The sequence below is a fragment of the Pinus tabuliformis genome, chromosome 1_1, assembly GCF_031772625.1.
Source record: "Pinus tabuliformis cultivar Carrire ecotype Pingquan chromosome 1_1, CPIR1, whole genome shotgun sequence".
In the NCBI taxonomy this organism is placed as follows: domain Eukaryota; kingdom Viridiplantae; phylum Streptophyta; class Pinopsida; order Pinales; family Pinaceae; genus Pinus; species Pinus tabuliformis.
In genome coordinates this window covers 755,829,833-755,846,155 of record NC_142297.1, presented here as the reverse complement: position 1 = coordinate 755,846,155, position 16,323 = coordinate 755,829,833, and the positions used below count along the sequence as shown (strand labels likewise).

The 16,323-nt window shown below is 35.6% G+C and overlaps 1 protein-coding gene across 1 annotated transcript; it reads right to left on the bottom strand.

Annotated features, from left to right (window-relative positions):
* Positions 1-4,012: 4,012 nt before the first annotated feature.
* Positions 4,013-9,073, bottom strand: LOC149216211 (putative boron transporter 2). The gene is made up of 5 exons (XM_089389863.1): positions 8,982-9,073; positions 4,543-4,638; positions 4,308-4,445; positions 4,193-4,212; positions 4,013-4,028 (listed from the first exon to the last, which is right to left on the bottom strand). Exons 1-5 carry the CDS (start codon positions 8,991-8,993, stop codon positions 4,013-4,015), a joined length of 282 nt encoding a protein of 93 aa, XP_089245989.1. The 5' UTR covers positions 8,994-9,073.
* Between the last annotated feature and the right edge of the window lie 7,250 nt (positions 9,074-16,323).

Sequence of the window (16,323 nt, the reverse complement as noted above, 5' to 3'; positions counted from 1 at the left end):
AGGATTAGTGAAATAGAAGCTTTTGTGAATGAGCCCACTAACTATCACTGCTAAACAATCAATCTAGACTATGAAGTCTTCCATCTTGATCACAATCGTGCTCACGATCAAGGGAGTGCGATCACCTGGCCTGACATAATGGCCATCATAGCTTCCCTGCCAATACACAAGTATGTTCCTGTTTGCAATTAGAAAAATTACCCAAATTACAATCTATTTACTCCAGCCTATGTTGGAAAGTTATAGAAGGATGACTAGTGCAATCAATCCATTCCTTTTAGCCCTGGATTTGTTTCAGTTTAAAACAGAAGTATACAAATATACTTGTCCAATGTCTACTGCTACTGAGCATTAGTTAATTCATAAGAAAGTATGTAAACACACAAACATAAATTAACACTCATGAATATCCCAACTTTCTATCAAGTTCTATGACTAGTGATGGAAATCACAATTATTTTCAAAATCCTGGAATCATGCCTAAGCATCCTCTATGAATGACCCAATGCCTTCTTGGTTAGCTGTCTACATTAAAGTTGCAAAAAACAATATGACATTAGGCATGGCTTGAAAGTAACAAACCGCTGCAGAACTCAGGCATAGATGGCAAGTGCAGACCGCGTTTTCAAGATATCGGTTAGAAAATCCATAGCATATAATAGCACAAATTGAGAAACTCATAATGTCCTGTCTGTTGAATATTGTAGCCAATTTTCTCACAGATTATACTGCAGAGCATAAAACTGCTGATAAATTAACATAACACACAGGCTTCATATTCCTTGTATATGGCTTCATATTCTTTGTTTTTCTTCAAGTTTGTTGCTTTACAAGACTTAAATTATTCCTTCTGAATTTGTTTTACAAGACTTAAATTATTAAAGATAATAACAAATCTTCCCAACCATTCAAGATAAATCTGATTTAACTTGAATGCACATATTCTTTATTTCCATTATCTAAATGTTTTACTGTCATGAAAAATATATATTTCCATCTCAACATGAGCTAGCAAGAGTGCCTGTATGTAACATGATATAGTGGATGAAGGAGCCAACAATGAACCACAAAAGGAGCATATTGTTGCATCTGAAAAAGCTTATGGGGTAATGCTATTTCCTTGTAGTATTTAGTCATTTATTTCTAAATCTAGGGTATTGAATCTAGCAAAACATGATTTGAATTATAGCTGTTATCCTAGGATAAAATAGGGGCTACTTGTTACTTGAAGAGGAGAACATTTCTCTCTATCCGTATAAAAAAAATTCTACTCATGATATCATTTTATGTTAATTGGATATTGACAGTTTGTATTTAGTTTATTTCAGCGTTTTATTCTAGTCATTCATATATAATCTCTTATGTTATTGGTCATACATATATTATTGTTAACCTATTACTATTTATGTAGTTCAATCATAATTGATTCTTCAATATGTAAGAGGATGGCACATAGATATAGGCATCGAATCTTCTATACATTCATTCTGAAAATCTTAATATAATTCTCCTATTCTCTCTCCTACTTTCTTTGTGAGGCCAGTATATGTACATTTTTAGAATATCTCTTCATCATCTCATCTCACCTATTTGAATCTTTGTTAAGTTGGCAAGTTCATATTCGGAAAATTGTGCTATGAATGTTTAATGCTTTCTTTGTTCAACACTTTTCATTGGAAACTAGACTTCTATTAATGTTGAAACATTATGCTGCCTCTCTATTTTTCTATTAAAATGTATGACTGAAGTCTGAGACTGCCAAACCTCAAGCTTTGTTTCCAACAAAATGCCTCACTAGGCAAAGTAATTAACCCCTTAAACTACATGTTCCACAATCTGGGTAGACTAGGGTATGAGGGACTACAAAGCCCTTAACAAAAAAAGGAGGATACCTGCATGTTTACTGTTTGATCCAAACACTTTAACATAAAAAAAAGGATATAAAAACTTCTGCATGCATTCCTTTAATGGACAGAGTTAACATGGCAGTGATTCAGGAAAAATTGGAAAAGGCGCTTTACACAGTTGAGTGCTAGTAAGGGTAGCTCTACTTGTCAGGAATATCAAGAACCAAGTAGCTCACTGTAAGAAAATGGTTAATGCTAAGGATGGTCCACCAACAGTGTTGTTCAACTAAATGAAGAGCTGAACTGTAGGCCGCTGCTTACAAGTTTGGAGGACCTTGGAAATGGTGTTCTTCCCAAGAGTTGAATCTCGAACAAGTGGCACCAGCCTACATGGTCCTTGACTTCAATCTGTGCATAATGTCTGGCACTTTGATCTACAGAAATGGCATAGAGGTGGTATATAATGTAATTGTGTCCTTCAGAACATAGATTGGTTGTCATCAATGTGCCACCGCAATGGCCAACTGGTCAGGAAGAATACACAGCCCCTCTTCTATTGCAGAAACCCTGTTACGGGTTAACAAGAAGAAAGAAAAAACCAAAAAAAGAAGATCAAAAATCCAACTTTAGCTTGAACAAAAATGTGGCCATGCAAAATAAAGAGGGCCTAGTGTAATACTTGCACCACTTTGAGAAATGAATTGGATCTTTTTAAAGGTAATTGCTGGTTTAGCCATTACCTTTAAAAACTAACCAAGGGAAAACATTTACAGAAGTTCTAATATTGTAAGCCTTACCATTTCCTTTTCATTTGTCAAGTTTAATTTCCACATTTTTTATTTCAATGAAACATTAAAGGCTGCAAACTTTGTGGTTATGATCCAACTGGTAGAATAAGGATGACTTTCTATGAAGCTCAAACCACTCACAGGACCCTTTAATACCACGGGGTCTACAAAACCACAATACTGACATAATAGATTTCATGCTTCAAGAAAACAGAAATACTTCAAGCTTGACTTCCATTACATTTTTTTACACGCACTATATGGTCTACCCTGTCCTCTGAGATGGACAGAGGTTCTTTGTGAAGACACACCAAATACAACCGAGTGATTTATGGCACAATGATTAAATAATGATAAGCCAACAAAATATGTACTATTAAACATAAGATATGCTCACTCAAGGGAAAGATTACTAGCTGAGGATTTATACTCCAAACACCTAATTGGAAGTTGGTTTATGTGGCCTCAAACCAAATGCACTTGGACTCATATTTTTTCCTTGACTAACCAAGGGAATGCCCGAATGCTTTTCCCCTCTGTGAGGGCTATGTGTCTGTCTGATCTCACTTATACGGGGGCTATATATTTGTTTAGCTTCTGCAACTTGGGGACTTAATGCAGACTCAGATCCATGAATTGGTGTGCAATCACTCAAGCTAGTTATCTGTGGACTATATGTGTGTTTGACCTCATCGCGACTTCATGTAATCATCTCATCCAAAACTTCACCATCATTTGCACCTGTTCCCATGCTTCCTAGTCCGAACCCCTGAATTCCAGCTTCTTGCAATCAATATATGTTACAGTTCAATTTATTATTGTTCATGTTGCAGGGCTTATGAAATAGAATTGAGTAATATTTTTAAAATTTGTTTGATATGTGTCTTGCACTCACTGTTATATTGCGTGGCATTCTAGGGGCTTCTTCATACTCTGCTGCATCCAATTCTTGAAGATGTGCTCCTTTGAAAAACTTGGGAAGGATATACTGCCTCGCTGGGACTAACAAGTTACAACATGATTAGTAGTGGGAAGAGAACACCATCTATAGGCACCCATGTGATACCAAAACATGCCAACAAATAACATGTCTGGAAAATGGTGAAAGTGGCAATTGTCTTGAAAGGCACCGTTTCAAGAAATGTAGCATGATACTCCTAAAGTTCTCTGTAACCATCAGTTCAACATTCATCAGCTTTGAAAACTATATTACAAGCATTAAATTCAATCACATTATAGTTTGAATAAAGTTCATACTTGTATCTACGGCTTGGAGCAGTGAAAAGAAACAATAGCCTTTCCCAAAATTGATTTCCTGGCAAACTCTCTATGGCCATGAAGGCAAAGTAACCCCAAAGCATAGAAGTTGGGATCTTTCTAATGATGGGCATTACTGCAAGGCAACCAACCACCATCAGAGATTGCAACAAATTACTCAATTGTTGTTCTTTCACCTCAACAAGAAGCAGGTCATCCACGTCCTTGTCAACATTAAAAATTGATTCATCAACTGGGGCATCCATATTCCCAGTACTTGCGGCCAACTGAATTGTGGACTCTTTCAATTCCTTAAGTGCCTACATAAATGGTTGAGACATGACAAGACAAATAAATAAAGGGAGAGGAAAATTAGATAAAATGAAACACCCAAACTCAAAAATAAGACCATTACCAAGGCAGGTGGAGGCTGATAAACCATTGGGGTCTGCATTTGCTCATAGGCTTCTTGCATGTTTCTGTATAATTGCCCTAAGGTTGAATTTTTCTGCATACTTTTCCAGATTGTTGTCACTAACTTGCTAAGCACCAACTGTAAGAAAAGTACTTGTAAGTTACTCGTCTATAAAATGTCTGAATTGTGTCTTTTCCCTGAGAAGCTACAATTGATAATTCCAATATATTAGTACCTGATGTTTGAGGGTAGCTAAGCCTTTCATGTGCATTGGAGATTCAGGAATAACACCATTTGAAGGAGGTATGCCAACAATACCACATAAAATAGTCTGTCACAATAAAAGGAAAATTTATGAATCCACTAGAGATTTTTTATGGAGGTGAAAACAAAGAATGAAGAGTTAGATCAAGATGTCTTCAGGAGAGCAAAATCTCTTCCAGAATAGGGTAGCCAGTGATAGTTGAACCTAAACATGAACCCTGACAAAAATTACAACATAGTTCTAAATAATATATATTTACTGTGGTAATGGGCCTTGACACAATCTCTGCAATAATGGCCCTGCTTGATACAACATCATTTTTCAAGGGTTTTTTGTGAAGTTTCCTTTAAACTTTTCTATGCAGACTTCTTCCCTTTCTTCTTAGTGATTTCAGTGTAAGTGCTCGGTATACACTCTTTTAAGTGAATCTGTTCCAGCAATGTTCTTTCTGCAGTAACATTCTACCAAGAAAGTTAGCCACTTTATCAGTGGCATTCACACTGGTCACAAATGGCTGAAACATTTTTTTCAACCATTGGAACAGTGGCACTACGAACTTTAGGATCAATTCTATCATCAACTGCTCCAAATTGATCTTGCACATCCTGAATACGTATCGTATAAACAGTGATATACACAACCAATCATTTAAAATGCATACAGTCATTTCCTAGAATAGAGAATCCTTGTTCTGTTAGAGAATCCTAGTCCAAATCTTACAAGAACTAATCAAACTTCTAATTTGAGGACCAATATGATCTGCAATAGTAGAACTTATAATGTACTGCACATCTTCATTGTGCGCCAAAAGCTTTACTAATTCTTTAGCAACAGCGCAATTTGTCTTCTTACCCTCCACAAGTCTTAACAATCAATTCTTCAATTATATGTTTAGCACCCTTCACTTGAAGATAGGATAATTCTTCCCATCAAGCTTAACGTTGGGTAGAGGGATGCTTTAAAATTAAGATGAAGCTATCCTCCCCCTTGCTCAACAATTCTCTACAGATCTCAGAACAGAACCAAAGGTAATCTCAGGAACAACGTACTATACTACTATGACAAAGAACCACAATTCTGAAAGAAACATCAGTTTGGTTAGGATCTTCAAACAGCTACCAAGGAATCAAGTAAATGCTGCTCTGCAAGTCCAAGACTTCAAGTATCCAGGTGCATTGCATTGCTCTATGGCACATCAATGCAATTAATTAAGCATAGAAATAACATCTCTATGTAGCGGCACTTAAAATATTACAAAAGGTGATCATTCACTGAGGTACATTCCAAAAAATATATAATTATTGTTGCCACATCATCCAGATTTAGAATAATAATCTATTGGAATGGACACATTGATAAAAATTCCATTGTTGAGTTTGGGTTTGAGTTATTTCTTCCTCTAACTGCTCTCCAAAGCTAACTATTCAAACCAAGTCACCCTTCAATGACATACAACTCACAAGGTTCTCAAAGGCAGAAAAATCAAAAGCGTATAACAGTTAATATGTCCTTTACTGCTCCATTTTCAGGTGAAAGATTCTCAGTAATATAAACAGATCTTCCAATAGTCAACATGTAACAACAACCAAGAAAATATAGGAATCCACCAATAAACTATAATGCAAGGTCTTTTTTCTCTTTTCGAAAGGTTTCCATGAAAAACTTGTTCAAATTCATTTGTAGAGTAAGCACATAAAACGTTAATGTAATTAACCTTGAGCATGGAACATAATTCTTCTTAATCTCCATGATATTCAAGAATCAAACTCCAATGGCAGCATTGGCTTCAACACGTCTTCCTTTTATCCCTTCAAAGCTGCCATGGGTCATGATGGCTTGATCAATGATCGCATGCTCTTAAGACCATACACACCCTAATACCAATTGAAAGAAAGAAATAATGATCTAGAAACGAGAAGAAGAAAGAAAGTGGTGTAAAAGGTCCAAAATCAAATCGAGCAAGTGCCTTTGATTATATAGGATATTAACCATAACCACCTTATAATAGTCAACCCTAACATGTGACCAAGTTCATAATACATAGGATAAAAACTGTATTACAAGATACACATGAAGATGTTCAAGGACTTAAGATTAGGAGTCATGACTAAGCCAAAAGGTTGACATTTATAGGCTTCCATCCTCCCAAACTAAGGCTTGGTCCCTTTTAGGGTTTAGAGAGGGTAAGTTATAGATTATTTGATTCACCTCCCAATTTGGGGAATCTCCCTAAGGTTTTCCTAGACACTTTAGGACCTCTTTGACCCTAGCACTCTCTCTAGAGAGCTCTCCAAACCCTAGTTGCTCCTATTCTAGAGTGATAATGATGTTCTAATATGATCTTTCTTTGGCTCACAAGTACAAATTTGCCTTGGGACCTCTTTCTCCAATGCATAGATCCACTTGCCACTTCCCGTCTCCTCATTTCCTTATAGTATGCATTTGTTGTTAGGGGCTTGGACCATGTCAACCACACCACATGATATCTCCTCATGCAAAGGGCTTTCCTTCAAATATGTAGCCTCAAACAAAGTGTCCTTGCCCCAAATATATCAAAGGTGAAACACACCTCCAAATATGCATAATATGCCTTGAATAATACATAAAAACCTCATAAAGGAGCTTTAACATCCTTTAATGTAGAATGTGTCTCGAGCAAAGTGCCCTTGCCCCAGATATCTAAAAATTGAAAGACACCTCCAAATATGTGGAATATGCCACAAATAATATGTAACACCCTGTAAAGGCGATTTAGAATAATTTAATAGCCTTCATGCAGAAGACATCCCTATTCAAAGGGGTGGTTACCAAAATGTTCCTCTTTTCACCCTTGAAGTAGAACATTTCTCATCAAGTGTCATCCTTTTAACCATACAAGAGCTTCTACCACCACATGGCATCATTCAAGTAAGGGTTTTCATCCTCTAGCCTCTTTCCTTTCCACCTATCATGCTCTAGGCATCGTCCTAGATAGGGTGTGTTACTCTCCCTACCATTTTTCATACTTTGGACCTCCAATGTGCAAGGGGATTCCTCCTTTTGGTTGTTTATGACCCCCCTTACCATAAATCATGTTCTAGGCTCCTAATGTGATAGGAGGCTCCTATTCTAGGGCTCCCTTCCTCATATTATTCACCAATGGGATCTAGAGCCTTAGCTTCAACATAGGAACAAGGCTCTCCCTCAATGATGCAACAAAAGGTAATGTAATCATAACCCTAGTTCAAATATGTGTCAAGTGTGCCCAAGTGAAACTTCATGGTGAGATGTAATTTCAAAAAAACCCAAGAGTCTCTTGCATCCTACAACTACCCCTGAACTCCATGAGTCTTCTCCTGTGCTCAGTGTGAAAGAAAAACCCATGAAAAATCTACATGACCCATACATTTTCAAAGGCAACAAACTATATAAGAGTGTAGAGAGATGCTATTATAAAACAATATCACCCCTAAATGGCAATACAATGTCACAAACTAGTGAAGGTGGAATCCAACAAGATTTTGGTGAAAATATCTACAAGTTGATCAATTGAAGGAACAAAATATCTACAAACTTCCTCCTGTATCTTTCCAAAACAGATCTCTGTCAAATATAAAATATCTCAAAGTTTTCAGCTAAACAAACCTTGCTTTGGATTTTGTTAGATCAGCGAGAGCTTTGTGATGTTGTAAAACAAATACCACATCTTTGTGATGTTGTGATTTTGTTACATTCATGCATGCCCTCCCCTCGATGGGTAACTGTGCCTTCCTAATTGAAGACAATACATTCATACATGTGCTTCATCCAGTGATCCTACTAAACCATTGCGCCTCCATTAGAGGATCTCTTATGTGCCCTCTACTAAAGATCGACTTTCCTCTGTACAAGCTAGAATGTATTTGTTGAAGGATGATGTTGTTGTCGAAGGAGAACAACTACTGAGAAATAGGTAAAATCTAAGACTACCTCCACTCTTGTATCAAATAAAAGTAAAATTGTTGTCAAATTAAGCAATATTGTTAAGCAATTTTCTCTTTGTATATTCAGCAAGCCAAAAATGAAAAATATTATATCATATGTGGGTACATGGAGCAGTTAGAAATCAGTCTACTGTCATAGACTGAAATGGAGTACAACCCTTTTACAAGGCCTATGGTACCAAGTGCAACATCTAATTTTCTTCTGGAAAAAAAACTAAAAGAGCTTTATTTCACTTTGAATTTCAAATGCTTGTTAAATGATCAAGTGGTAGTTGCAAAGAACAACTCAAACTAGGTGATATCAAAACAAAATAATTTAGTATTTCCAAGACAAAATAACATTACTGATGTATCTTTGGATTCCATGAAAACAAAGCAATTTGATGTATTGAAATGATATTAGGAGATTAGTAAAGAGGATCAAATTAAGTGATGTTATGGCCATACCATTGTATCCATTTACGCTTCGAGCGAAGAGACTCAGCAACACCAAGAACATTGAGTGCCCTCCAAGAAAATGTAGTCCTTGTGGTTTGTAGAGATTCTTCACACTCTAACATCAGGCTCTTCAAACCATCTCTGCACAAGGTCATTACAAATGTAAAAAATCAGCAAGACACAAATTTGCTAGTAAATATGACCAAAAGAAGAACTAGTGCAAACAATTTTCACAATCCTGTTTTTGAAACCAACATTATAATCTCCTTAGCATTATGATCAGCTATCAGTGTTCTTCCCAAGTCAGCAAACTCAGCTCCGCCTTGAAAAAGTGTAATTGCATAAAAGGAATGTCGGTCTCATGCCAATAGGTCTCCTACGATGAATGCGCAGGAACCTAGTACATAGACCATTTTTCTCTTTGCTTAGCTACCTAGGGCTTATTTCCCTTTCCAAATATCAATAATTCTTTTCCAAGAAAACATAAAATAAGAATAATATTTTACTATATTCTAAAAGGTGAAGATGTTGAAATCATGCCACAAAGTGAAAGGAAATCAAATATCTTTCCTCAAACCACCAAATATATAAAGAAAACAACAATAATTATAAAAATAAAACTAGATCTGTCGATCTATGCATGAAATGAGTCAAGCGACTAAAAAAATATGACCAAAATAAACCAAAAATTTCAAACTTGACAAAATCCTCTAAACAAGCAGCAAACAAACTGCTAAAATTTTCTAAGATATTAGAGCTAGACATCAACGCAATTTCATGTACTTGAATAAGCCCATTGTTGCTTAGCGTTAGACTTCTTAAATTAGTTATTTATCATTTAATACTAGGACACTGTCTATGTGAAAATAAATAGGTCCCAGCTTCATCAAATCTGACTTCATTTCAAATCAAAGATCATATCCAAAGGACACTAACTCGTTACTCTTGGATGGTACTAATGTTAAATACACAAAATAACAAAAAATAAAGATATGATAAAAAAAGTAGACCTGCAAGATTATATTGGTCGAGTTTGACAGGGACACAAATAACTGAGACTAGAGAGATTTATAGAAGGCAGTAGTTACTATTGTGTGATTAGTGGTATGGTGGAGAGACCTACCAAGAAGGGACGTTGGTCTCGGAAAAGTATAGTAGGGAGATCCATAGAGCATTTATGTAAAAGGAAGATGAGAAGTGTCATCTTCAAGTTGGTTTATGTTATGGTAGAATTTTGTTGGTGATAAGTGGTAACAAAACACTTACATCAATAGGTAAAAAGTAAATTCGGGGCATGAGTTGGACTGACTCATCTTATCTCATCCCTTAATGGTCCTAAGGACATGTGGGGACTCGAACAACTTAGTACCTAAAAGACTTGAAAACATGGCTCACAAATCACTGACAAGAAATGGCTAGCAAATGACTTGAAAGTCTTGTTAAATTTGTTATTTATCATTTAATAATAGTCAGACACTGTCTATGTGAAAAGAAATAGGTCCCAACCTCACCAAATCCAGCTTTATTTCCTGTCACAGATAAGAAACAAACAATGTAATGATTAAATATGAAACATCAATCTTAAAATAACACACATCAAAATAATGTTGTTGCAATGTTACAATGAAAAATACAAATATAGAACCTATATTTACCTGAAGTTGACATATAGTAATTTTGCATGATCAATGGAACATGTATACCAAAATAAGAGTCCTAGGGTATTTCAATTTCCCAGTTCTCATCTTGGTCCTCATTTTCTAAATTGTGAACATGATCTTCTCTAAATGAACTGTCATTATGAGCCTCGAAAACATTATGTTCTATATCAAGTTCATTAGATAGATTTATTATATTTTTTTCTCCCCTTCTATCACAATCTGATCGCCAAAGAGTTAGCGCTCTTTCATATGGAAAATTGTCAATGTCATACTTTGTTACATATAATCTTAAACATGTATCCACATGTTTATCAAGCTTTTTTCTCAACTTTGACTTCAAGAATGATAATGCACTAAACATTCTCTCATCCTCCACTGATCCCAAAATCATGGTTTGACACAAATCTGCTAATTTGAAATATTCTGATATGTTTTCTTGCAGGTATTGGCTAGCACTTAAAGTAGTCCATAATCTTGTTATAGCACCATTTTCATTAGGATTCTCCAAAAAAGGATATTGCTTCCACATTGTTTCAGCAAAGCGTCCACCTTGTTGATACAATTTTGATGAATCTAAAATACCTTCAATTTGTTCTCCATGTATCCAGACTTTCTTGCAAAAATGGTCTACTAAACATTTTAATCTTTTTTCAAAATCAGCTTTTAAAGTTCTTCGACATTGAAAATTGTTCCAATATTGAGGGTATACCACACACATGGCCTCCAACAATTCATCTCGAGGAAATCGTTCTCTTATCTCTAATGATAGTGGTCTTGCAATTTCTATCAAATTTTGTCTCACTGAAATCACAATATTATCAAATTGGTCTCTTGACACGGGGAAATCTTTGGTGATTCGTCCTGTCTTACTAATATAATGAAAGGGAACCATATACCCACGCACTACGATACATAGTATCCCTTTTTCATCAAAGGTCAAAAAAATTTCAGCATTTTCTATATTGATGATCTCAGTCCAACTTTTAAACTCTGGACCAGTAAAAGAGTCTGGCATCATATACAAATTATCCAATGCAAGACATGCTGACTTTCTTGCATTTGTGTATTCTGCAATATACATTGTGCGATTCTGAGACATTTTCACGAGGACATTCATTTCATGTAGCATAGGAAGAATTCCAGCCAATGTCAATAATGTCTCTATATTAGTTAGTTGAGAAAGAAGATCTTGAGCTTTGTCTACATTATAGCGATTTTCATACATCAACCCTACCAAAGATTTGAACTCACTAAATAGTCTTTGAGCTAGTCCATTTAATGAGATCCATCTTGTATCAACATCTTTCAGTAGTTTTTTTCCATCCGTAATACCATCTGCAAATTTTTGAAACTCTAAATATCGTTTGGGACTACGAGAAAAGTATGCATGAGTCTCACGTACAATATCTTCAACTTTTGAAACTGATGGAAACTTGCTTACTATTTTAAATGCAAGATTCATCCTATGAGCCATACAATGAATATTAAGCATATATGGTGAAGCTGATAGTTGTAGCCTAACACAAAGGCCATTCCTTTGTCCTTGCATTACCGCTGCTCCATCTGCTCCAACACATACCAACTTTTTTGCAATCATTAATTCATCCATACCACTTTCCTTCAATCCATTAAGAACAAGTTCATAAATATTTTCAGCTGTAGAAGTCTCTCTCATCTTATTAATCCCAAGTAGATAGGAATGTCTAATATGGTCATTAACCATATAAATGCTCATGCAAATCCATGAAGTATTATCTATAGTTGTAACCTCATCTAAAGACAATGCCAAAAACCTAGCATTTGCAATCTTCTCTTTCAAATCATCCTTTTCTACTTGAGCTAGATATCCTGCCCATCCCCAACCACTAGTTACAGACCAATGAGAAGATGGAAAGTTTGGCACTTGAAGAAAAGATAGTAATTTCATGTGATCTGGATAATCTGTCATAGGACGACCTTTAGATAAGATGTGAAATACAGTGCTCAATTGTATCATCTTGGATAACAAATTTCTTTCCATTGTCTTTTCAAATAGAGATATGATGGTTCCTCCGTCCGCCTCAAGTTTCCTCTTACATAATAAATATTTTTTATATTCTTCTGCATATTCAACATGTCGACATTCCTCGGAAGATTTCCATCTAACAATAGATTTCTCTTTACCATTTACAATTTTCTTTTCATACACCTTTCCTGCATGCTTTTGTACCGTATCTAGCTTCATTTGAAATTTCACTTCCTTTTGAGTTTTCCAACTACATGCAATACATCTAACTTGTCGGAAAAGCTCTTTCTCATTTGTAGGAGGTATTTCTTCAATAAATGGAAAACTTGAGACCCAATTTTCTTGGAATCGTCTTCCTATGGCCCACTGGCCTCTTTTCCTTTTCCGTGAATGGATTGTGTCACTTTCCAAGGAAAAATCTTTAACATTTTCATCACCAATTTCTATTGAAACTGCATTTATCTCACCCTGACCACTTGAGGAACCTATTTCTTCATCCATCGTATGGATATCAAATGCATTTCCACAAGAGTTAACCTCTCTCTCAGTAACAGATTGTTCAAAGGAGCTTGAATCATGAAGAGAATGTGTATTTTTGGATGGAGCCTTTTGAAAGTATGATAATACATCTGTTTGCCTTAATGGTTTCTTCCCATGATTATCTTTTGACATCTCACTAAATATTCCACAAGTAAAATTTCCAATCGATCTGCAAACCTGCATCAACAGTTTTCAAGCGTTGAGATATGCTTCATATAAATTCACTTGTTCATAGAAAATAGAATTATACTTTGCAAAATAATTGTTGAGTCAACATTGAAAGAACATATATCAGAAATTGAATTTTGAGGCAAAATGGAATTTCACAAAAAATATTTAACAATGATAATGGGAAACTATTAAATTTTAAGACATAAAATATAATAATTCATTTGTATAACATTGAAACAACATCACTTTCTTTGAATTATTCCTAATTTCCTACAGAAGTTGGTTGACAGGATTCAGGACCTGGTCCCCTCCTCCCAAGCCAGCTTACAGTATGTCTACCATGCCCAAAACTCAAAAGCTAATGCTAAGCCAAATGAAAGGGTATTGCTACCTGAGGAAGAAATTTGAACAACCAGAAATCTAAGTATGGAAAGGGTAGAGCCTCCATCCCTTAGCATGTGAAAAATAAATGGTTGAAATATAATAAGATGGAAAGCTTAATTTGGAAGTCTTGAGAGGGTCAAGGAAAGCCACTATTACTTCCACATCAAGAGGTTTGTTTAGAGAAAAGCTCATCTACTGAAAGTCAGGGCTTCTTTCTGACCAATCACTAGCCTTAGGAAGATGAGACTTCAAGAGAAACAATCAAGTCTGAAGATATAGTAGTTGATGAATGCCATTGCTCAGTTGGCTTGGCATTCTCTTTTTTATAAATCAAACAGTGTAAGCGGAACTATTTTGAGGAGTGCAGAAGGTTTAAGCATGTCTAGTTCCAGTTTTTCCATTTTGCAGCATTCTCAGAAATTTTATAGTCTGGAGTATCAAAGAAAGTTATCTCAGGAATGTTCTCAACTACGGTCAAAAGTCTAAAGACCTACCTGTTCTCACTGACATCTAAGTGACAACAATTTTCTCATGTAATTCTTCTTAAAGCCGAATTTTTCAAGGGGTTGTGCTCCAAGTGGGCTATTAGAGCCTGCCAACCCACAACTTCAATGACCAAAATATTCTAGGCAATACAGTTAGTACAGAAGAAATATATTTTATAGATATAGTATCATCGTTCAATACCTGCCAACAAAAAAATTTAAGCCTGACCAACTTGTAGGATGCTGCAAGTCAAGACTCAGATTGAAAGGTTGTCCTGCCTTTATTACAAAGTTCTATCTAATTTTGTAGCATAAGATATAAGGCTGAGAAACAATGTAGATAAGGCAAGATAATTTTATTTAAGTCTAAATAAAGCCTGACATATAGGTAAATGGGACTACAAAGTACAACTAGTGATGCTAATATGTAGGGGAACCCTTATATGGTCTGGTTAAGAATTTAGAAAAATATTCAAATTCTACCCGGACTGTGGTAGGTATCCTAGGTTTATATCCTCAGTTAAATTTCAATATCTTTTTTCTAAACACAACTTAGTTTTGACTTAGTCTTTGATTTTCCATATGCTTCTCTACCAGCATACTGGCTCCCCTTGTGTTTTCTCTGTGAGCACTGCTTTGTAACCAAGCTTTGTTGTGTAGCCGACTGAATCAAGGTTGTTAGACCAATTTAATTCATCCTCCTTATCTCTAATTTTGATTGTACTTAGTTGCAATATGTTAAGTTGTTAACATAGCCAACTCGATTGTCAAACGAATATCCTTCCAAACCTGTTGACCTTGTTGATACCTAGTGCTGTTTCTGCATGGTGGTCAAATTTGGATCCACAATATCAGCTTGATTGTGTGCCATTGTTATGCAGGGTCTCAATAGTTTCTTCATTAATCTCCTGGAGCCTTTTAAACCTCACCTAGGGATCTTCACCTATTCTCACTTTCTCTCCATTTCCTATTCTCCACATTGTACTTAGTTGTAATAGATAGACTGTTGTATAGACACTCTATATAACAGTGGAATTTGTCTTATAGCTTTACTAATTCTTTAGCAACAGTGCAATTTGTCTTCTTACCCTCCACAAGTCTTAACAATCAATTCTTCAATTATATGTTTAGCACCCTTCACTTGAAGATAGGATAATTCTTCCCATCAAGCTTAACGTTGGGTAGAGGGATGCTTTAAGATGAAGCTATCCTCCCCCTTGCTCAACAATTCTCTATAGATCTCAGAACAGAACCAAAGGTAATCTCAGGAACATCGTACTATACTACTATGACAAAGAACCACAATTCTGAAAGAAACATCAGTTTGGTTAGGATCTTCAAACAGCTACCAAGGAATCAAGCAAATGCTGCTCTGCAATTCCAAGACTTCAAGTATCCAGATGCATTGCATTGCTCTATGGCACATCAATGCAATTAATTAAGCATAGAAATAACATCTCTATGTAGCGGCACTTAAAATATTACAAAAGGTGATCATTCACTGAGGTACATTCCAAAAAATATATAATTATTGTTGCCACATCATCCAGATTTAGAATAATAATCTATTGGAATGGACACATTGATAAAAATTCCATTGTTGAGTTTGGGTTTGAGTTATTTCTTCCTCTAACTGCTCTCCAAAGCTAACTATTCAAACCAAGTCACCCTTCAATGACATACAACTCACAAGGTTCTCAAAGGCAGAAAAATCAAAAGCGTATAACAGTTAATATGTCCTTTACTGCTCCATTTTCAGGTGAAAGATTCTCAGTAATATAAACAGATCTTCCAATAGTCAACATGTAACAACAACCAAGAAAATATAGGAATCCACCAATAAACTATAATGCAAGGTCTTTTTTCTCTTTTCGAAAGGTTTCCATGAAAAACTTGTTCAAATTCATTTGTAGAGTAAGCACATAAAACGTTACTGTAATTAACCTTGAGCATGGAACATAATTCTTCTTAATCTCCATGATATTCAAGAATCAAACTCCAATGGCAGCATTGGCTTCAACACGTCTTCCTTTTATCCCTTCAAAGCTGCCATGGGTCATGATGGCTTGATCAATGATCGCATGCTCTTAAGACCAACAGTCTAT

What these genes read in the sequence shown, in the direction of transcription:
- LOC149216211 (XM_089389863.1), bottom strand. An exon ending in TAGCTACCCTCAAACATCAG is followed by an intron (nt 4,446 to 4,542) that starts GTACTAATATAT and finishes CTTTTCTTACAG; the next exon opens with TTGGTGCTTAGCAAGTTAGT. An exon ending in ATCAGCCTCCACCTGCCTTG is followed by an intron (nt 4,213 to 4,307) that starts GTAATGGTCTTA and finishes CCATTTATGTAG; the next exon opens with GCACTTAAGGAATTGAAAGA.